The sequence below is a fragment of the Onychomys torridus genome, chromosome 10 (genome assembly GCF_903995425.1).
Source record: "Onychomys torridus chromosome 10, mOncTor1.1, whole genome shotgun sequence".
NCBI classification, from domain to species: Eukaryota; Metazoa; Chordata; class Mammalia; order Rodentia; family Cricetidae; genus Onychomys; species Onychomys torridus.
The window spans coordinates 90,054,935-90,077,513 of NC_050452.1; the positions used below are offsets into that span (position 1 = coordinate 90,054,935).

The 22,579-nt window shown below is 40.9% G+C and overlaps 2 protein-coding genes across 3 annotated transcripts in view; one reads left to right on the forward strand and one right to left on the reverse strand.

Annotated features, from left to right (window-relative positions):
• The window catches only part of Stap1 (signal transducing adaptor family member 1), a 41,023-nt gene extending 31,061 nt beyond the window's left edge, over positions 1-9,962 (reverse strand). Inside the window, exon 1 of one of the 2 annotated variants that reach the window (XM_036201120.1) lies at positions 9,758-9,962. In XM_036201120.1, coding sequence (XP_036057013.1) covers positions 9,758-9,877 — 120 coding nt within the window. In that variant the 5' untranslated portion in view covers positions 9,878-9,962. The remainder of the gene's footprint in view (positions 1-9,757) is intronic. The other variant, XM_036201121.1, reaches the window with a different exon arrangement.
• Positions 9,963-16,474: 6,512 nt separating this feature from the next.
• The window catches only part of Cenpc (centromere protein C), a 46,159-nt gene continuing 40,054 nt past the window's right edge, over positions 16,475-22,579 (forward strand). Inside the window, exon 1 of the mRNA XM_036200907.1 lies at positions 16,475-16,728. Coding sequence (XP_036056800.1) covers positions 16,711-16,728 — 18 coding nt within the window. The 5' untranslated portion in view covers positions 16,475-16,710. The remainder of the gene's footprint in view (positions 16,729-22,579) is intronic.

Here is a 22,579-nt window from a genome sequence, read left to right on the forward strand (position 1 = left end):
AACCACGGAGCCATTTACACTTACACACACACACACACACACACACACACACACACTTTCTTCCTTTCTTTTCTTTTCTTTCATTTGAGGCAAGATCTACTAAAAAGCTCTGGCTGGACTGGAACTTGCTATATAGACCATGTTGGCCTCGAACTCACAGAGATCTGCCCACCTCTGCCTCCTGAGTGCTGAGATTAAAGGTGTGTGCCACCACACCTGGCTATTCGCTGAATCTTTTGTCCCTACATTCTTTTACATTACCATGCATGTAGTTATGATATGGCATTCTTAAACAAAGTTCATCCACATTTTAATGCTTTATTTTGCAGTTGATTCTTTTTTTTTTTTTTAAATAGATATATACCTTTAATCCCAGCACTCAGGAGGCAGAGGCAGGTGGATCTCTGTGAGTTTGAGGCCAGCCTGGTCTACAGAGTGAGTTCCAGGAAGGCCGCAAAGCTACACAAAGAAACTCTGTCTCAAAAAAACAACCAAAAAAATTAGATACATTTATTTTTATTTTATATGTATGAGCATTTTCACCCCAGCATGTATTTTATTAGCATCATATGTGTGCCTGGCATCCTTGAAGGCCAGAAGAGGGCACTGTACCCCCTGGAAGTTGTCTTACAGACAGTTGTGAACCACACCATATGGGTGCTGGGAATAGAACCAAGTCCTCTGGAAAAGCAGCTAGTGCTCTTAACCACTGAGATATTTCTTCAGCCCTGAAGCTAATTCTTGATTAAATCCTTTTCAAGTTTATTTTAGTATAATGTTTGACTTGTGCTTAAGAAGATGATTTCTGAAATTCTTATCATTAATTTAAGGCTTTTTATTCAATACTAGTGGAAGTTCAAATGAGTGACAGAGTCACTTAAGAGGTCACCTTAGGCTATGGACACACCTGCCATCTAGAGCAGATGAAAGGACTGCATGAGTGAGTAAAAACAGTTAAAGCACTTAGCAGAGAGAGTGACTTTCAGTGTGGGCTTGTGAAGCAGTATTTATTTTTGACATAGATCAAGCAATATAAAAAAGTGATGATAAAAAGGATTTAATGCATTATAGTTGAAGTTTGAAGACAGAATTTCATCCATGAAGTGAATATTTAATTATTAACACATTCAAATTACCATGAGTTCTATATACATAACTTTCTAAATGTAAAAAATTTAAATAACCTAGTCAGAGTCCCATTTCGGCTGGCTGAGGCTTCATTCACTTTTTATTTTTTATTTTTGAGATAACTATGTAGATATGGCTGTCCTGGACCTCACTACACAGACCATGCTGCAGGTTGGCCTTGCACTCACAGAGGTCTACCTGCCTGTCTCCCAGCTATACCCTGCCCAAACTTCATTCATATATTTTCATAAACATTAAGGAAATGGGCTTGAGAGAAGTTCAGTAGTTAAGAATGCTTACTGGCTGGATGGTGGTGCACGCCTTGAATCCTGGCACTCCAGAGACAGAGGCAGGCAGATCTCTGAGTCTGAGGCTAGTCTGGTCTACAGAGTGAGTTCCAGGACAGCCAGGGCCATAACCGAGAAACCCTATCTAGAAACAACAACAAAATGCTTACTGTTCTTCCAGAAGACATGACTCAGTTTCCAGAATTCATGTTGGACATACTCACACATACACATAATTAAAATTAAATCTTAAAAACAAAAACATTCAAAGCATTTTCTATAAGAGAGAGTAAGGCCCAATGTGCAAGCATACTTGTTCATTTTTAAATTGTGTGTGTGTGTGCGCGCGCACGTGCGTGCTTTTACTTCATGTGTTCAGGAGCCCACAGAGGCCAGAAGAGGGTGTGATCTCCTGGATCTGGAGTGAAAAGTGGGTGCTAGGAACCGATCTCAGTTCCTCTGAAAGAGTAGTAAATCCTCTTAACCACTGACTCATCTCTCTATCCTTAGCAAGCATATTATTAATATAAATTTTTGCCTTTGTTATATTTACTTAGGAACATTACATGACACTGGTTAAAATTCAAAGGGTGGAAAATAGATTAACCTTATTTATGGGAAAAAAGATAAAAGTATATCTCAGTGGTATGTTCATATGTTCCAGTTTAAATAAAATGGTAGTATTACTGCAGCAATCTACCCCAAACATAGAGTTGGAACTTGAGATGAGGCACTTTGCCTATGGTAGGTGGTCTTTCCACTCCAGTGAACCCACAACTGAGAGCTGACTGCAACCTGTAATCAGCCTATGGATGCAACTAAGGGGTCAGTCAAAAGATCCTTCCAAAACAGAGGAAGAGGTTCCTAAAGTTTAAATGTCCCATGTGCGCCAATGGTGGACACATCTTAGAGTCAGGTAGATTAGTAAGAAAACAAACCTTAATTCTGATCCCAATCAAAAATGTCTCTCCTCCTGTCCATAGAGGACACCATGGTTCCTGTCATAATAATAGCCCCTTTTTGGCCTTGCCACTTTTTTATGCTCCTCCATTTAGTCATTCACTAATGAATGCTTTCAGAATGACTGATCTCTGATTTGAGTAGGACTGAATATCAAACAGGTGAGGTTGGGAAGCAGGATGCTTAGCTCACCCCTTCTGGTCCTTTCTCAGCCTTAGCACCTTGGAGAGAGTGGGTGTTCTGCTCTGTTTCCTGCCTGGTAGCAAAGGCCCTTTAAGAAGTATAGGCTTGGGCCTTTCAAGCTGAGTCAGTGACTCAAGGTAGCTCACTCTAGGATGGATTGTTAGCTGCTTAAGCCTACTACCAAACCTGCACATTGGTAGACTTCATCAGTAATAAAAGTAAGTAAGATCCTTAGTTATATAATTCCTAGGCCTGTCTGGTTTTAAACTTAGGAGAAGAAAAATCACAGAGGAAGATCATAAACATTTAAAGTTGGGGGAAGAGAGTGGGATGGCTGCTCATGGAACTTCATATAGGGATGATGCAAACCAGCAGAAAGCAGGGTCCTGAATGGCAAGGTGTCAAGAGGGAAGACTGGGCATAAGAAAGGGAATAGATAAGAAGTAAAGAAGACAAAAACAATAGCTGGAACCAGGAGGTTGTGCATAAGCTGATGACTTATGCCAAACAAGCTCATTAAAAAGTATGGCATCTTATATACTATTTGTACAGGGAAAATGGCCAAGGCCAGCAGAGAGCTAAGTCAGACAATGTTGGCAAAGAGAATATGGGATACCTTAGACACAGATGCCTAAAGACTGATAACCACAGCCAACAGGGAAGAGTCATGTCCCTAGAAGCTACAGCATTGAGTCCTCTAAGGCACTGACTCCAGCCCTAGACCAGTCTTGCCAAGTCCATTCCTAGACAAGGACAAAGAATTAAAGTTCACTTTTTTCTTGAATCAGGGCCTCGAAGAAAGTCTTGGGTTGGTCTGGCTCCACATATAGTGATTTGTTTATTTTGGAAATAGATAGCAGTGATGACTTATTGGTTTGTGATTTTTTTTTTTTCTTTTCAAGACAGGGTTTCTCTGTGTAGTCCTTGTTGGCCTGGAACTCACACTGTAGGTCAGGCTGGCTTTGAACTCATAGAGAGCTACCTGCCTCTGCCTCCTGAGTGCTGGGATTAAAGGCATGCTCCACTATCACCCAGTGGTTGTGAATATTTTTAGAACCATCAACTAACGGTTATCATTGCATATGCTGTGTGACAGTTTACTGTTGGGAGATAGAGCATAGAAGTAGATAGTTACTCTTACTTCATAGAACTGTTGAAGATTTGGTGTGATAATAATGCATAGAAGGACATAGGAGCTAGAACGTAGCAAATGTTACCAAGTCTTCACCACTTGAACAACAACAAAACAGAACATTGCTTTGATATTCACAGTGTTGACAGATACTTTGCATTTTTCATTACCAATGTAAAGCTTTCTAAAAATTATATATATGTTGCCACATGGTGGTGTTGCATGCCTTTAATCGCGGCACTCTGGAGGCAGAGGCAGGTGGATCTCTGAATTTCAGGCCTGCATGGTATACTGAGTGAGTTCCAGGGCAACCAGGGTTATGTAGAGAGATCTTGTCTCAAAAACAAATTAACAATCAAATGAAAACTAAAATAAACAAATAGTATATGTATGGGTGTTTTGCCCACATGTGTGACTGTGTATTTCCTGTGTGTCTGGTGCTTCAATGCCAGAACATCAGATCTCCAGAACTAGAGTTACAGATGGTTATGAGCCACCATGTGGGTGCAGTCAGTGGCGCTCTTAGCCACCAAGCCATCTCTCCAGCCAGTATTTTTTTTTTAATTTAGTGATTTATATTGTCATCTGAGAGAATGGTGATATGGTTTAAAGACATGCCTAAGTACATATATTCCAATGAGACTGAACAAGAAGGACAGGTTATCTTAAAGAACAGAATAATCAAATAAATTGTCATTCCTGTACAAAATCACCCCTGAACGTTCCCTTTTTAATTATTTTAAAACATTCTTTCTTCCTTTCTTTAGTGTGTGTGTGTGTGTGTGTGTGTGTGTGTGTACGTGTGTGTGTGTGTGTGTGTGTGTGTGTACGTGTGTGTGTGTGTGTGTGTGTGTGTGTGTGTGTGTGTGTGTGTGTGTGTGTGTGTGTGTGTAACCATTGTGCTCATGTTGGGGGTCAGAGGACAACTTGCTGGATGGAGTCCATTCTCTCCTCCCATGTGGGTTTTTGTGCTCAAACTGGGTTCAGCAGTCTTGATGGCAAGTGCCCTTTGCCACTGAGCCATCTCTTGGGTCCATAAGTTATTTTCCTACATTGGGAGATGTTTTAGAAACTTCAGGGAGAAATTTCATTTCAGAAGTTGCTAATATGGACTGGCCCCTTGATCAGTTGGGAGTGATGTAAAACTGTTGGTACTGAATAGTCTTTGACACTGTTGAAAAAGACTGAACTACCACAGATTTGATCTGCAATGAATTATAAAAAAAACATTTATGTCTGAGGAGCTGGCTTATTTGGTTTACCATACTCTTTTTTTTGGTGGTGGTGCGGGGGAATGGGAGGAGCTCTCAGTAAGCCTCTGTAATGAAGGGAATAGGTTAAAGCTATTTTGTATTTTAGATCTAGGACAATGATGAGGGAGAGTGCTGTAGAAGCAGTTGAAATGTAGGTGTGTCGTTTAGGGAACATAACCATTAGTGATGCTTAATTGATAAGGAACCTCTAAGATCAAGTCTAACCCAAGATAGTCTTGGAGAAAACACTAGAAGTCCATTCATTTTCCTAACTGGCCTTCAGAAGAAAAAACAAAAAGCTAGCATCATTTTAAAAAGGCAAAGATTATCAAGATTCCTCAGTATGCATTTATGAATATCTATTTGTACTCCTGAGGAAAATTACAGAGATGGCCTGACACAAAAGAATGGTATTAATTGGGTAGAATTCACCAGGGCATAAACAGGATTTAAAGGGTGAACAATCCTATAAATTGATAGACACAATTAAGGAGAAGTTATTGGATAGAATACGAACCAAATATAAAGGTACTGACTTGAGTACAAATATTGTTGGAGGAAAAATAAGGTTAGAAATAGAGTATGACCCATGAGCTTCAGCCAAAGTCACAAACCCAAAGATAGAAATATCTTCTGTTTAGTATGTAGAGAGAAAATCAGAAACCTAAATTAGTTTCTGATAAGACCACATGGATCCCAGTATAACTTGACTAATACTAAACAATTGGTATCTTTCTAGATATGTATTTTTTATTTGTACAGATGTTTAAATATTTTCAAAATTAATTTTTATGGCCATATCTCTGTATGGAGTGCATTTAGCACATAGTTTCTTGCATTTTAATCTGTATTAAATCTCTGGACTAAAGGTGCTGAAGTGAGATTTCTAATTTATCCCTTGCTTCATAACCATTGATGACTGTAGTTAGAATTTAAGGTCATTGTCCACTATATTCAAAAGATTGTGGAAGTCTGCTAAGCTTCTTGTTGAGTTCACGATGAAATGTTTACCTCAAATGGCATCTGTAACATCTGGAAGCTACTGTCAAATGGAATTAGAACTCGAGTTGGAGAGGCAATGTTTTGTCACATGCCTCACAATAAAATCCTTACTTTCCAATTGATGAGGAATTTTCAACAAAACTTCCATGAGCCACAGATATCTATCTGTGAGATGAACAAACTTTCTATCCAAAAGAGTTGTTTTTAACAGCCTGAGTGACAAGATATTAAAACCCTTGCATAATATCCCCCACAGTCAAACCTCAATAAAATATATCTACTGTCATATCCTCTATTTGTTCCACAAATTCATTTACTTATACAAAAGAGTAATTATCCATCTTACAAAGGAGGAAACAGATTACACTTAAAGGAATTGTACACTTTATAAACTTTGACCATCCTCTTACCTCCATAGTACGTTTTCTCGGTAATGTAACTAGATAAGATAGGTTATAAGACAATCCATTGTAACTCCAGAACACTGTAGTTTCTCTCTATCCTTCTCCCCCAACAAAATGCTCCTCTTTTTCATAACAACAAGGGCATTTGGGTAGCTGAGAATGTTCTCCAAAATGAGGTGCACATACCCAACACGTAAGAGGATCCATTGGGAAACTTAGAGAATATCTGATTATTTTAATTTATTTCTTCTTAATTCCTTTTGCATATATTCAATAATTTACATAGACTATTTGTAAAGGAGGTACATATTATCATAGAGAATATCTATGTTCCAAATGTTTTCCTGGAAGAGGCATGCTATTATAAAATTTTGGAGTTTTCTGGTATAGAGAATTGTGTTTCAGGACACAACTGAGGTAATACTGAAAGCATCATAAATGTGAGGGATGTGGGGATGCGGGGTGGCTTGGGAAAGAGGGCTGGGGGTGGGAGGAGGGAGGAGGGAGGAGGGGCTCTGTGGATAACATTAGAGTGAGTAGAAATTTTCCTAATAAAGAAAAATGAAAAAAATGTGAGGGCCATCAGAGAAGCAACACTTTGATACATTATGATGATCACATCATCATGTTCAGGCTAAGGGACACATTCCATTGTTTAAAGCTGTGTACATCACAGATGGAAAGAACAATGGGCTGAACTTTCTTGTATTTAGAGTTCCAGTTCTGAGTTATACAAACTGTAATGCATTTTTGTATTTGATTGTGCTTTAATTATTGAATTCTTCTTAGTCAATCCCAAATCCTAATGCTACAGTTCAAGTAAATCTTCCCATACCTTTCCCTTGGACGATACTGAAATTCCAGGCCCTTCTAGAATTGTATTAAAATAAGCATAGGTGCATTTCTTCCCCTGGGGGTGAGGCACTATAATTTCTTTTTAAAGTGATCTGTTAAAAAACTTGCAGCAACTGCATGTGGTACTCTTTTCCTACTTGATGTGATGGTATGTGCCTGGTCTTGCTGAGGCTTGTTATGCTGTGTTCCTTGAGGTCACTGGGAGACCTGCTCTCTACTGAGGGGAACAGAGGGGCATGGATCTGGTGGAACGGGGAGGTGGGGAGGAGAGACAAGAGGAAGGGAGGGAGGGGAAACTGCGGGCTGAATGTAATGTATGAAAGAATAATAAAAATAAAATAAAATAAAAACCTTGTAATAAGAACCTCTTGCCCTGTAATTTCTTTATTGAACATCTTACTCTTAAACCCAGTTTTCCCTAGTTTAGTCTTCTGGATTTGTTCTCAGCAGGGACTCAGCGTTCTGCATAGCCTGGCCGTGTCATTTCCGCCATGGACTCCACTGACTTGTCAGTAACGTTTTCAGCTCACCTTGCTTCTCAATGCTCCCTGGCACTTGCTGCCAGTTGTGGGGAAATCCCACTTATTTCCTTTAGTGTTCCTCTGATCGCTTCTGTATTTACATTTGTGAGCACTACTGTGTTCCTTTGAGCAATTTCGTTTATAGACCTCAAATTGCCTTCAGTATGTCAGCAAACAAATAAGTAAATCAGAAGAAAATGAATCTAATCTTAAGTGTGAAGTTGGTGTTCTATACAGTTATCATTTTCATCTTTCAAACCACCATGTACGTTAACATTGTTGCCATTCTCTAGTTCCTCTTCTACTTACTACACAAGGGAAGGGAACTTGGCTATAAATTCAAATGGGTAAACAAATTAGTTTTCTCATGTATACTCTTCACAATTATTTACATTTCCAAACTCGAATTGAACTCAGGGCATGATACATCTTAGATAAGTGCCCTACCATTCAGCTAGATCCCCAGCTCTTACGAGAAATACTTGATTATAGTTCATTCTGTTTTAAAGCATGCTTTCTAAGAAAAACCAGAGTAAGAGTTAGATAAGAAATCATAACTACTACTACTAAGCAAAGCCTCTTCTCACATTTGTTGTGTAAAAGGTGTACAATAAATGCTGCTTGAAAACCAAATAGATTCAGTACCACACTTAGTTATACCAGAAATAATAAAGAATACAATGCAAATAATAATATATTATGCTAGACAAGTAGTATCCTTTTTTTTTGCAGTTCAATAAACTGAGTCTAGGGGACATGATGGAGTAGTTTTCACAAGGTCACAAGCTGTATGTGGAAAAAACATCAAGTGAAGACATGATTTATTGATAGTCTAAAATTGTGGATTTTTTTCTGCTAACCACACCCACACATGCCTTGTTTAAACATCTGAAAGATCTTGGTATCAGATGCAATTATTAGAGACTCTCTGGAAAGACAGTCAGTGAATGACCTAATTTAAATTACCAACTAGAAATTGACTTCCCCCTTGTTGGTGAAGTAAAACCATGTAGCTGAACTGTGTATGATTAATAACAACAATAACAAAAATTCCAAAATAGCTTGCCAATTTACTGACAAATGTTTACCACCTACAACAAGAGTTGCAATCTGATTTTCAAATTGCAATTATGAATTTTCACATTCATAATTTTTCCATGAATGTTAATAAATTCTCTAAGGCCTTGACTTATCAGGAATTGAACACATCAATTTCTGTTACCATTTAAAACTTTGCTAGCTCTAGCCAATGTTAACATTTCATAATATTTTACCTACACCAGTGGCTTCTTTGCTTTCAGTAACATAATTTCCTGGTCATTTCTCTAATTAACCTTACGTTGTCCACACTTACAACTTTAAAAGCAATGCTTTTTGATAACTATAACTTAAAATTTTATATTTAAAAATATGTGGAATACTTTGTGAGTTTTCTTAGAGTAAAGGTACATGTTTAAAAACAAAATTAGTGTATTTACTATTTATAATACCACCCTAAATGCTCTCCTTTAAAGCCAGTATCATGGACAGTATTTTTAAAATGTGAAATGAAATGATATTAAATAAATATCGAATTTTCACAATTTTATCAAAGTTTACCATTTATGACAATTTGACTGTATTACATTGAAGTATGACTGAGAGTAGGAGCACTCTATTATTCATCCTAAAGTCATCTTATCTTTGTGTAATTTATCACCACTGAAGCGCAGTAGTTAATTGTTGGGAAATCATAAAAAGTTATCTTCAAAACCCAAATCATATGTGATGCTTGGAAGAATCCTTTGGAAATTTCATTGAGTTTTTCTATTATGGCTAAAAATTAAAATAAACTTATTATTTATTCATATATATATGAATATATATGCTGTGCATTGTATTTAAGCTATTCAAAATTAGAGACATTTTTCTCACTGATGGAAGAGGATATAACCCAAACAGAGACAGGGAGGCCTCAGCATCACATTGTTATGAAGTAAGTTTTATGTTAAGTGAAAACTTTCAGGTTTAAAATTCTCCTCTACAGACTTACCTGGTAATCAGACCGTTTGACTAATAAAAACCCTTCAAAGTACAGAGGTAGAGCAGTGATCTTTAACCTCTCCTGGAAGATCCTGCGGGGCGCTGGTTTGGGGGGCTTCTTAGCCATCATGCCCGTGGCTTTGGTGTTTGGTTCGCTTTCAGTTCTATCCAGCCTCAGACAAAATGAAATCTCCGTTTTGTGAGAGGAAAGGCAACTGTTCAAAGAGGAAGTCCCAACTTGCTTTTAACCACCAACCCTTCCACCAACAGGACACACACACACACACACACACACACACACACACACACACACTTTCCCCCTTTTACTTTCAGTGAAGTAAGAAAGATCAGGCACAGACCAACTTTTAAAAGGCAACCTCATTTCAAGCTTCATGTGCTTAGATTCGTGGTAGCAAAATAAACAGCAGATTATCATCTCCTAAGGATGAAAGGAACAGGTGCAGGCATTGTGGGCTTTAGAGACACCAAGGACACATTCGACTTTCTCAGCTTTTATTATGGTTTATTGCTGTCTTTATTTCTAAAATACACGACTTAAATAAACTGTATTCACTGAAAAATACTTCATTGAATATTCTTGTATTGATTCTAGTGGATATATATATATATATATATATATATATATATATATATATGAGATCTATAGAGAGTTTTTGTTTTTGTTTTGTTTTAAAACAGAATCTCATTTTGTAGCCATGGCTGGCCTGAAATTTTACTCTGTAGACCAGGCTGGTCTCAAATTCACGGAGATCCACTTGCTTCTGCTCCCAAAGTGCTGGAATGAAGGTTTGTGCCACCAGGCCTAGTTGTGGCTGTAGAGTCTTATAGGAGAGAGGAAGAAGGCCTCCAGAAAAATAAAGAAATATTTTATAACATTTGCTTAGTGTGTGCGCATGTGTGTGAGCTCACACTCAGGCTCAAGTGTGCACACGCCACGATGCTTGTGTGGAGAGCAGAGGGCACTTTGTGACAATTGGTTCTCTCCTTTTACAATGAGGAGCTCAAGCAGTGAATGAGCTCAAGGCCTTAGCCTTGGCAGCATGTTCTTTAATCCCTTGGGTCATCTCAGCTGGCATAGACAGGAATATTTCTCTTAAGTAAACATTTTCTTACCTATGTCTTTTTTACCTTTTAAAAAGGTAAACACACAATGAAAGTTAGTTCATCAAACAATGAGGTTCTTTTGGTCTATTGGTTTGTGACTAAAATTAATCCTTAATGTACCAAGGACCAATGATGTCTCCTACAACCATCGCCCCCAAGTGTTACAAAACTCAAAAGTTCAACATTATCTGACTGATTAATCTGTCTTAAACATTAATCAGCCAGCTAGACCCGTCAGCATTCCCGACACCACTGTGCCCTGGCACTACTGAAGTAGAAATCCTATATTACAGATTGGTCAAATGTACTGACCAGTCCCCATTATTTTTCTCTACTCACTCACATGAAATACAAACGGATGAAGTCACTTCCACCTTTAACATTTGTCTAATAGATCCTCACTGCTTTTGAGATTTCTTCTTTCAACTTTATTGAACCCTAAATGTGGCACTAGCAACATATCCAACTAAAGTCTTTTTACAAACAAGTCCCTTCTGCGGTAGTCATTACTCTTGTTCCTAGATGTCTCAAAGCCCTTTGGTCTTTCTTCTCACAGCTCCCTGTACTATGTGCTCACATGTCCTTTCTGTTATCTATTTGGTAATGTCTTACTCATCTGTCAACAGCCTGGTGAAATCTTTCTGTTACTGTGAATACATACTTTATTATCTACTTATTAGTACTGCTTAAGCCAGCAAATCCAATGTCCAGTCCTCATCCAGCACTTCTTAGTTTCTGGCCCTTATTATTTATTGATTTATTAGCATGTGCATCACAATTCATTCTGATATATTTAAAAGATACTGACATTGAATATAATTCTGTTGCCAGGCATGGAGATGCATGCCTTGAAACCCAGCACTCAGGAGGCAGAAGCACAGTTCAGATCAGCTTGCTCAGCAAATGAATTCCAGGACAGCCAGAGTTACACAGAGAAACCTTGCACACACACAGACACACACACAGACACACACACACACACACACACACACACACACACACGTATGTACATACATACCATGTTTACAAAACATAACGGGAATAAACAGCTTTAAATTTGATAACAAGGTGGAATACATGAAGGAGTTATTAGTCACTGTCTTATTTCCAGTCAGTTTTTATTGATGCTAGTAGGATAAACGTGTTTTCAGTAGAGAAAATGAAAATTCTGGTAGTATAATCTCCAAGATCCATAGGCACTCATATGGGATTTCTTCCCTCTCCCTTTACCCAAGAATTATTGACATAATGAGCCTTTCAGAACATGATTTCCAGAAGTATTTGGGTCAGAAAAGAATGGTGTAAAACCACTGCCACTGAAGTTATACTAGAAGCAGCATTTAATAATTTAATTTGCTAGACTTAGCATTTTCAGTATTGTTTAAAGAATTACTTTTAGCTGGTAAGAGCTTTTCCTAGTTATATGTTCACACTGGTTTTATAATGTAACTGTATACACACAACACACACACACACACACACACACACATACATACACATATATGGAAATAGTTTGGGAGCGTGTCAATCTCCCCTCTCCCCTTTTAAGACAGGGTCTCATTACATAGCTTAATTGACCTGGAACTCACAGAGATGTGCCTGCCTCTGCATCTGAGGTTGTGAATCTTGATTGACACTAATTGCCAAGCACCTAAATTAGCAAAGGACAACTCTGGGTGGGTCTGAGAACACTTACAGAAAAGATTAACGAGAGGGAAAGATTCCCTCTGAAAGTAGGTGGCACTATCCTATACACCGGAGGCCCAGATGGAATAAGAGGGGGAAAGGGGAGGGCTAGAGCTAGGCATGCTTGCTCTCTGCTCTCTGGCTTCCATGGTATGTGTGTTCTGCTGCACCCCATGTCATAGTGGACTGAGACTTCTGAAACCGGGAGCAAAGTCAACCCTTCCTCCATTAAGTTGTTTTCTCGCACTGGTGAAAAGTCTAACAGAGGCCAATATATAGAGACCACCAGTTCCCAAATTAAGCCAATCACAAGCTACTGCTACCTGTAACAGAAATTAGGAATTTAGAATAATAGATACTTCGGGGATAGAGTAATGATAATATTGTAGTCCAGTTTGTTTAAAATTCATTCTACCATTGCAAACTCAATATACATAAAATTTGAGTCTATATTTTTCTTTTAAGATCATTTAGTTGGCATTGCTGGAGAAAGCAAAGCAGATTGATATTTCACATCCATTTCAACCCTTCCTAAAGGGCCATTCTTTACTGAAGAAGTTGAAAAGGTTCGGAAAAAACCTTCTGCATTTTTCAGAAAGTTTTCCAAGTAGGATTGGGAAAAATCAATATGATTGGCAAGGCAGAAGAGAAGCAGAATTAGTTCTTATGCTGTCTTTGGTTTTTCTCACCAAAGAAAAGGCAAGGATGGCACATAAGCATCTGACTTTTCCCTGGTAATATGATGGGATGATCCAGTGTGTGATCACTAGTTTCGTGGATGTTGACAATTTAGCCAGGTGACATCAGTTGTGCTGCTGTTTATCATGTCAGGTGTGATGTGGCATGAACTTAGAAGCAATAAGCAGTCTTGCTGTTCACTAGTGTGCTACTTGTGGAGGCTTCCGTGAGGTGCCAGTTTTGTAATTGTGGTGACTTCCTGATTGCATTGCGTATATGTTCTTAGAGACTGACATTGTTATCAGGTTCCTAATTTTTCAATTTGCTTCATGATTGTAGAAACAGTGGCTTAATTCCACATTGTATCTGTGAGCATGGTTCTCCACTCTCCTCATCCCCCAATACATGGTTCTATCATTCCTTCCAAGTTTCTGTAAGCTGTTAAATGCCTGCTGGTGGATGAGTTTTGATCTGAACTAGTGATTACAAATTGTTGTTCTTTATACCCAATCCTAGATTAATACAGTCGTTCATTGACCATAGAATTGGTGAAATTTTATTCTAACATCGGACGTATTCCATAATCAAATTCCGTTTTGCTAACGTTAACATATTTTTCAATATAAGAAAAATATAACATATTTCAGCAATGTTTCATTTCTGCCGCATATCTTTGCTGGCAGTTTTCTTTGTATTTCCTCCTTTACACAATCTCTAAATTTTATGTACTACCTATAAGATAAAGTTTGGCATTTCCCTCCTTTATGGTTTTCTGTAGTCACTTTGAATTAACAGATATTTAAAGATGATCCAAACAGGACATTGCGTGGCATTTCCCCTGTGACACCATCAGGAAAATCTTGAAGTTATTTATGTGCAAGTCCAGCATGATCATATACACAGTGATTGTTGCCTTCAGAGGGTTTCAATATTTAACTCTGTGAACTGCCATTCCTATAAGGCAGGCAGGTAAAGTGCTCCAGTTGGTTGGTTTTGATGACATAGAGGATTCCAAGTCCCACCACATTTCCCTCCTTTATGGCTTTCTGAGCTGTAAACTTGATGAGAAAACAGATGCATTCATCCTGCAGGTGGTCTCTACTCTCCTCATCTCTTGGAGTTCTTCAGCATTTCGATGACAAAAGACCAATAGCTGTCCTGTTTGGTCATCTTCAATATGTGGCCTTTCTGAAAGTTTCACATGGATTTCCAAGAGCTTCATATTCTGCAGGGGACAGAATATTTTCATCTGAGTACAAGTCTTCAGGTTTGGCTGCATCAGCATTGCATGGAGGGCGGGGGAGTCATCGTGGATGGCATCACTAACCAAAGCGATTGAACCTTCTGTATTAGTGATGTTCTCTTTGTCTTTAGTAGCTGGAAGACTCAAAGATTCACGGTCAACTTTGCTTATTCTCCTGGAGTACAGAGATTGGTTACCAAGGTTTCAAAGAAAAATCCGTTTTTATCCTGAACATTTCATCTGATTCTCTAGAGTAGATTCATTCCCAACTGCTTCTTCAGCAAACAGTGTCTGCACATTTGAACAATTCAGCATCATATACTTCCATTTGGTCACAGGTCTTTCTTCTACAAAATACCCACAAAGCACAGTGCTGTGTTTGAGGACAACAGTTCCAAAATTGTTTCCAACATAGGAGAAAGACTCTATTTCAGTAGCCAGGATCAGCTGACTTCTCTCTGAGGTTTATCTAGTCGTTGCTGTTGTGCAAGGTACAAGTTGCCTGGATTCCGCCCGCAGCTTTCCATTGGAGAACAGGATTAATCAACACAGCCCCTGCCCGTTAGGTTTGCAGCAGTTCTGCTGCCCTCTGGCGGATCTGGCCGGCAAGCCTGGCAGACATCGGCGCAGTCACCAGCACAGCTCTTAGAGAACACCATCATTCTAAATCTCCAGTTAAAAAAATATTTACTTTATAGGTATGAGTGTTTTGTCTGCATGTACCCAAGTGCATCACGTGCATGCTTGGTGACAGCTGAGATCGGAAGAGGGCGTCGGATCCCTTGAAACTGGAGCTACAGATAGTTGTGAGCTGGTGTTTGGGTCCTGGGAACCGAATTTTGATCCCCTGAGAGTGCGTCCAACGCTTTTGACCACAGTGACATCTCTTTAGCCCTCATTCATTCAGTCATTATTTGTTTGTTTTTAAGGGGCATTTTTTTTTTTCCTCTCAGGATATAGTTCAGCTACAGGCTGCAACTATGTGACTCTTAAGTGACCCAGAAGTGGTACAGGATAGTTTTCAGAACATCGGTTTATTTTGTTTTCCGATCTGGGCCATTAATTTTGCATAAGACTGAAGCAGCCGCTTTCCCTTAATAAGTCGCTCTGCTAATACATACACAATACGTACCTATTCATGCTAATTACTTTGTCTGCAATGATACTTCATAATTTCTACATACATGAAAAAAAGATAGACGACATTATTATCATTATTTTCAGAGATAAAGTATAGATGAGCTGGTTTGGATGCAGCTGACGAATCTGTGTAATCTGTTCAAGATGTCTGCAATTTCCACCTCTAATCCCTTTTCTTGGTTTTTTTCGAGACAGACAGGGTATCTCTGCGTATCCCTGGCTGTCCCGGGACTCGCTTATGTAGACCAGGCATCCCTGGCTGTCCCGGGACTCGCTTATGTAGACCAGGCTGGCTTTGAACTCAAGAGATCTGCCAGTCGCTGCCTCCCGAGTGCTGGGATTAAAGACCTGCGCCCAAACCTTCCGGCTCTCGCTCTCTAATTCCTCTTACTATTGCCTATTAAACCGTAATAGAACGTAATACACGATTTATACGTTTATCTCAAGGATCACATGTGCTCGACCTGCTTTCGAAACTAAAGCAGCCACGTCTGTGCGTAGCAAGCGGCGCTTGAAGAAAACAGAACCCAGGAGCAGGAGCGACCACCCTAGGGGAGGGCGGGGCGACGGGCGGGAGGCGGGGCGACGGGCGGGAGGCGGGGCGACGGGCGGGAGGCGGGGCGACGGGCGGGAGGCGGGGCGACGGGCGGAAGCCGGAAGGCGGGAGGCGGGACGACGGGCGAGAGGCGGGGCAGGAGACGGGCGGGAGGCAGAGAGACAGGCGGGCGGGAGAGACGATCTGCCGGTCGGCAAGGCGCTGGGTGGGAGGGCGGGGGAACCTGTGAAAGGCGGGTTGATAGGTGGAGTGACGGACGGGGGCGGGATGAAGGGCGGGACTCTAAATAACGCAATTAACGGCCAATGGGCTATTGGCTGCGCGGTGCGTTTTGCGCACGCGCAGCAGTTTTGAATCCTCCTTCGCCTCTGCTGTTTATTTAGGGCCGAGTCTCGGCGCAGGTCCGGCGGCTCCTGGGCCGCCCCCGGCCCCGGCTTGCCCTCGGCCTGCGAGGTTTATTTTTTTGGCCCTCCTGGAACCTTGGCCTGCGGGGTCTTCCCTCTCAGGCCTCTGTCGGGCATCGTGGGCCAGAAACATGGCCTCCTTCCATCTGGTAAGTGCCGGTCTGGGCCCGGGCTGCGAGCTGAAGCGGCTGACCCGGGGTCGAGCGGTCCGGGGGCGGGGCCGGCGCTGTGAGCGGCAGGTCAGGGGTGGGTCGGGACGGGCGCTGTGTGCATCTGGTCAGGGGTGGGTCGGGACGGGCGCTGTGTGCATCTGGTCAGGGGTGGGTCGGGACGGGTCGGGACGGGCGCTGTGGTGCATCTGGCAGGGGTGGGTCGGGACGGGCGCTGTGTGCATCTGGTCAGGGGTGGGTCGGGATGGGTGCAGTGAGCCGCTGTGTCAGGGGTGGGGTCGGGACGGGCGCTGGTGTGCATCTGGTCAGGGGTGGGGTCGGGACGGGCTGCTGTGGTGCCATCTGGTCAGGGGTGGGTCGGGACGGGGCGCTGTGTGCATCTGGTCAGGGGTGGGTCGGGGACGGGCGCCTGTGTGGCATCTGGTCCAGGGGTTGGGTCCGGGAGGGTGCAGTGAGCAGCTGGTCAGGGGCTGGGGTCCGGGACGGGCGCTGTGGTGCATCTTGGTCAGGGGTGGGTCGGGACGGGCGCTGTGTGCATCTGGTCAGGGGTGGGTCGGGATGGGTGCAGTGAGCAGCTGGTCAGGGGTGGGTCGGGACGGGCGCTGTGTGCATCTGGTCAGGGGTGGGTCGGGACGGGCGCTGTGTGCATCTGGTCAGGGGTGGGTCGGGACGGGCGCTGTGTGCATCTGGTCAGGGGTGGGTCGGGACGGGTCGGGACGGGCGCTGTGTGCGGCTGGTCAGGGGTGGGTCGGGACGGGCGCTGTGTGCATCTGGTCAGGGGTGGGTCGGGATGGGTGCAGTGAGCAGCTGGTCAGGGGTGGGTCGGGGTGGGTGCTGTGTGCATCTGGTCAGGGGTGGGTTGAAAGTAGCACAGGTAACAAACTAGATGTGATTGTGTACCAGCAGTCGGAGTAACTGGACTGTTAATCTCAAGGTTTCACACCATAGTTTCATCTATGCCTGCTTTTTTCTCTCAACAAACAAAAAACCCTGAAATTATACTTTTTGTCGAAATACTATTTTGTATGAAGTTTCTAATATTAATGCGACAATTGCTATTGATGGAACTTTTAAAAGGTGCCAGCTTTGAACGTCTGATGTGGACCAGGACTTGCCACTTTTATGTTTCTTAACACATTGATATTCATTAGTGTTTCAAATTTCGTGTGATTACTATGCTGTCACCTAGTAGTTCTGTTTATCTTTTTAAGAAAATCTTCATTGATGATCTCCTATTATGTAGTTGTGTTTGTATGTCTGAACATGTATGAAAAGACAGTATAGTGTGTATTCTGCAAAATCATACGTAATTTACATTGCATTTGATCAGAAGGAAAAATCATTAAAACCACAAAGAACAAAACTTAACAAATGCTTGCTGGGCATTATCAATACCTGTAATAACCCTACAACTGTTTTGGGCTTATTCTGATGTCTGTGTGTCGTCTATTTAGAAGATAAGGGCAGAGAAGAGTTGGGGATCAGTCTTGCATGTTCTTATAAACTCAAGTGTTTTCAAGGGAATTTCCTACTTTAGACATACTTGGTTATAACCAGAGAAACATTGGTTTTTCCCAAGATAGGCTTGAGGTTGGGATGGAGAGGATGAGGGCATGTCTAACAGGTAACTCTAACAAGGTACTTAGTGGGTAGAGGCCAAGGGTTCTGCTAAGCATCCTACAACAAAAAGTCACTCACTCCAATAGAGGTTGGCAAATCCAATTGTGTTGTACATTTTTTTTTTTGAGAGCTATAGTCTTGGTGGGAGAAACTCAAGTTGAGATCAACTGAAAGATAAATTAAAGTTGACAGGTTGTACTTTCAAATAAATATTTTCTAGATTTTAATTCAGAATTGAGGAACCTTATTTGTCTTGGTTACTACCTGCTTTTGAGTGTGCCTAAAACTCACTGACATTCTAGTAGATGCTTGGTATTCATCAACAGATGATCTAGCTTGTCCTAAAAGTCTTCCTAGCAGAGGAAGAGGTAGCATTGTACAGATGTTTATGTTTAAAAAAAATGTTTCAGTGTGCAGATTTGTGATCCTTCAATTTACTGAAATAAGAAGAAACTTCATAAATTCAGGTTCAAAAGCTTGTGTAATTTACATTCTCAGGATTGGCTTTTATTTCAGTGCCTCACAGTACAGAATACTGGAGAGAGGCCTACATGTCTGCTTTAAACATTTCCATCAAATGAGTAATAGTGGGGCTGTTTTAAAAATACTGCAGCTGTGGGTTTGAGGTTTTAACATAGTGGTATAGAGTATTTTTCCTGCATTGATGGGTCTTGTGTTTAATCTTGGCACTAAAAGAAAATTCGTAATAAAACCAAATTGTTAGACATTTTTTTCCTTTAGTTTGCTGCCTATAAAATAGATTCCATCTTTTTGCTTTTAAGATTATGGGTTCTCGCCTTTCTTTAAATATTTTTATTTAATCTTTTTGCTCTTATTTATTTGGCATATCTTTTGTTGTTGTTTGGTGTTGGGACAGTGTCTCATGTAACCAAGGGTAGCCTTGAACACGAACTCACTTTGAACTCCTGTCTATAATACCATCATGCCCATCTTTTGGCAAGCATTTTTGATTCTTGGAGACAGGGTCTCATGTTTCCTAGGCTGGCCTTGAACTCAGTTCCTTCCACTCTCCATAAATGCTGGGATTACAGGTTTACCACCTCCTCACTTTTAGGGGTTCTGGGGATTTGACCCAGAGATTCCTCAATGCTAAGAAAGCGTTCTACCAACTGCACTCCATTCCTGGCACAGATTTTTTTTTTTTTTTGTATGTTAATATGGCATACAGTTTAGTAGAAAAGTTCTGGAAAGAAGATAAATTATCTCAAGACAAAATCTACACCCCAAGTTTCTTTATGTTTTTGAAAAATATTTTATTATGTGTGTGGGAAGGAGTGGCAGCGTGGATCTGTGTTTGTGGTTTGAAAGTTCTCCACCTTTACTTTACGTGGATTCTGGGACTCCAACTCAGACCGACAGGCTTCACAACAGTGTTTTACTCATTGGCCCACCTCCATGGCCCTTCCATGTTTCTTAATATCTGTTTTGTTTCTGCATTTTGTTTCCTTCCTAAGCAACACAGTCTGAATAATATTAGGTGGAACTAAACAATGTGGCTATCCCTGTGAATAGGAAACTGTAGTGACTCAAGAGCTGGTGTGTAGGAGCATGCATGAATTGGGTTGACAGGATAGCCCAGTTTACAGTGCCCAGGGCATTAGATGTTGAGAAGGTAGTATCCATGTGCTTATGGACATGGGCATAGCTCCTGTAGTCAATGAAATCAAATATGGACATAGGAGTGATTCACTTAGGAGGATTTTTGGTGAGGGGCGAATACCAGCTAACGGAGCAGCAAGTGTTTCAGTGAGAAGTTATCTGGTGTGGTATTAGGAGGACATCTATTCTGGACTGTTTGCATAGTGAGTTGGAATCCTAGTGGTGTCATGGGGCATCTTCACAGACAGTGGCTTAGAATTACATGAGAAAGCCTGAGCAGAGGGAGATAACATGTGGAAGGTGTGGCTGAGACCCATATGGGAGAGGTTCCTTAGCAGATAGGCATCTGGGAGGTTTGATCAGACGGAGTGAAGTCAGTATAGTAATGGATTAATACAAGCCACGTTAATCAGCTTGAGGATGATCACATATATTCTTTCATACTTTGGAGAAGAAAGAATAACATAGAATGGGTCTTGTGATTTTAGATTGTAATTGTAGGGATCTGAACTCAGATACAGAGAAATAGAGGTGCACACATATTCTCTTTAGTCCTTACAGGCTGGAGAACAGATAGCAGCTTTCCCAAAACAATGAGTATGCGTGACATTCCATTCATTTCTGCTTTCTAAACCCAAACTAAAGGGAACTAACTATCTCTTTAAAAATTGTGGCTTTCAGAGCTGATGTAGCCAGTGTAAAAATTAGCCTCGAACAAGTAGAATATTTTGTTATTATTTATATACCATTGGGTGTAATAAGTTACAGTGGGGTTAAGTAAACAACTGGTGTTGATAGTGCTTTTATTTTTAAGGCTGTGCTGCTCATCATCTTACTACGGAATCCAACTAGAAGGTTTTCCTTTATAATTCTAGCATTAACAGATACGGTCCGAAGGGCACAGCACCATTTTACTCTACTCTGTCTTTCCTTTGTTTCCAATTCCTGCCTTTCGGAGTGGGGTACATTTTAAAAATTAGTTTCAATTTAAAATTATCTTAGTTTTAGGTAATTCTGCTTTTCATTGTTAAGAATTCTTGCTCTTTGCTTACTGTTGATAATATACAATTTTTATTTTTTGTTATTTATTTTAGAGAGGATTTTGCTATGTAGGCCCAGGCAACCTCAAACTTACAATCCTCTTGCACAGGCCACCACAGCAAGCTCCATTTTAGTTTTAAGAGTTCTGTATTTCAGATATCTTTTAAAAGTATTAGTTTTCTTATTTTTAGGTTTTCTCCATTTTTGTCTTTGGCATTTATAGATGTAACTGTCTTGTTAAATAAGAAACACAGAGCCAATTGCAGAGTTAAAAGTCAAGAGATCAGAGCAATAGCTGAGAGCTGAAAACATTACTCTTCACTGCTGCTGCTGTCTTTCCTTTCTGCAAGAGACCTACTTCCTGTGTTTTTCTCTTTTTTATAGACTTTCTGTACTGCCTTCTCATTGGTTGTAAACCCAGTCACATGACCTTCTCTTCACTGCCTGTCTGTACAGACCTCCAGGTCTTCTATGGTTGGTATTGAGATTAAAGGCGTGTGTCTCCATGCTGGCTGTATCCTTGAGCACACAGAGATCCGCCTAGCTCTGCCTCCCAAGTGCTGGGATTAAAGGCATGCACCACCACCAGCATAGCTTCTGCTATGGCTTGCTCTGACCCCATGGCAACTTTATTAACATACAAATAAAATCACATTTCAGTACAAATAAAATATCACCATAGGCATTAATTTTCTCTTGGAACATTTTACATTTTAAAAATTCATGTCTTGATTTTCCTTTTCAGTTTTAAAGACTTAAATGTCCAGTAATCTACAGGTGTTGGTCATATTTGAGACTTGCACAACAGAATACTTGTGAGATATGCAACTTTAGGTTGTCTGTTCCACAGTTATGCTTGTTAGGTCCAAAGGAAACTCCCAATTCCTCAAACTCCAAAACCAGTCCACATTTCCAGAAATGAGTTCAACCTGAACTATAGGAGGATTTCTGGCAGTTAGAGAAAAGCCAGCAGACCTCAGGAACTTGTGAAGCTGGTTCCCCTCTACCCAAAGGAATAATTTTTCTTATTGCAGAAGGGCAAATGGCTACCCATAGTACCTGTCAGCATATCCAAGCTCATGCTGGCCTCTAGGCTCCCTCAGTAACACAAGTGCCAGTTACACATGCCAAAGTCCATGCTAGCATCCCAGCCCTTGTCACCTCCTTTTCTATCCTAAACTCCCTCCATCTTAGAAGCTTCCCTCTCCACAGATACTCATTCTCTTTAGAACCCTGCTATTCCTGATGTTTTTCTTTATCTCTACTCTGCTCCTGCTTCTCTCACTATTTTCTCTATTGCCTATCCCTTGCTGGTCTCACTGTCTTCCATATAGCTTTGGACAGGTCTAGTCTGTTGACCATGTGTAGTCTACTTCTTTTTTCTCTGCTCTGTGCTCTTCCAGAGGCTTCTGGCTGTTCTAACTCATACCTATAATAGAAACTTTCCTCTTAACCATTCCATGTCATGCTGTCAGTTTATACAATGCTTTCTTTTAATCTCTCCTACCCACCTTGAGTAAGACAGTCTCACTGTTTAGCACAGTCCAGG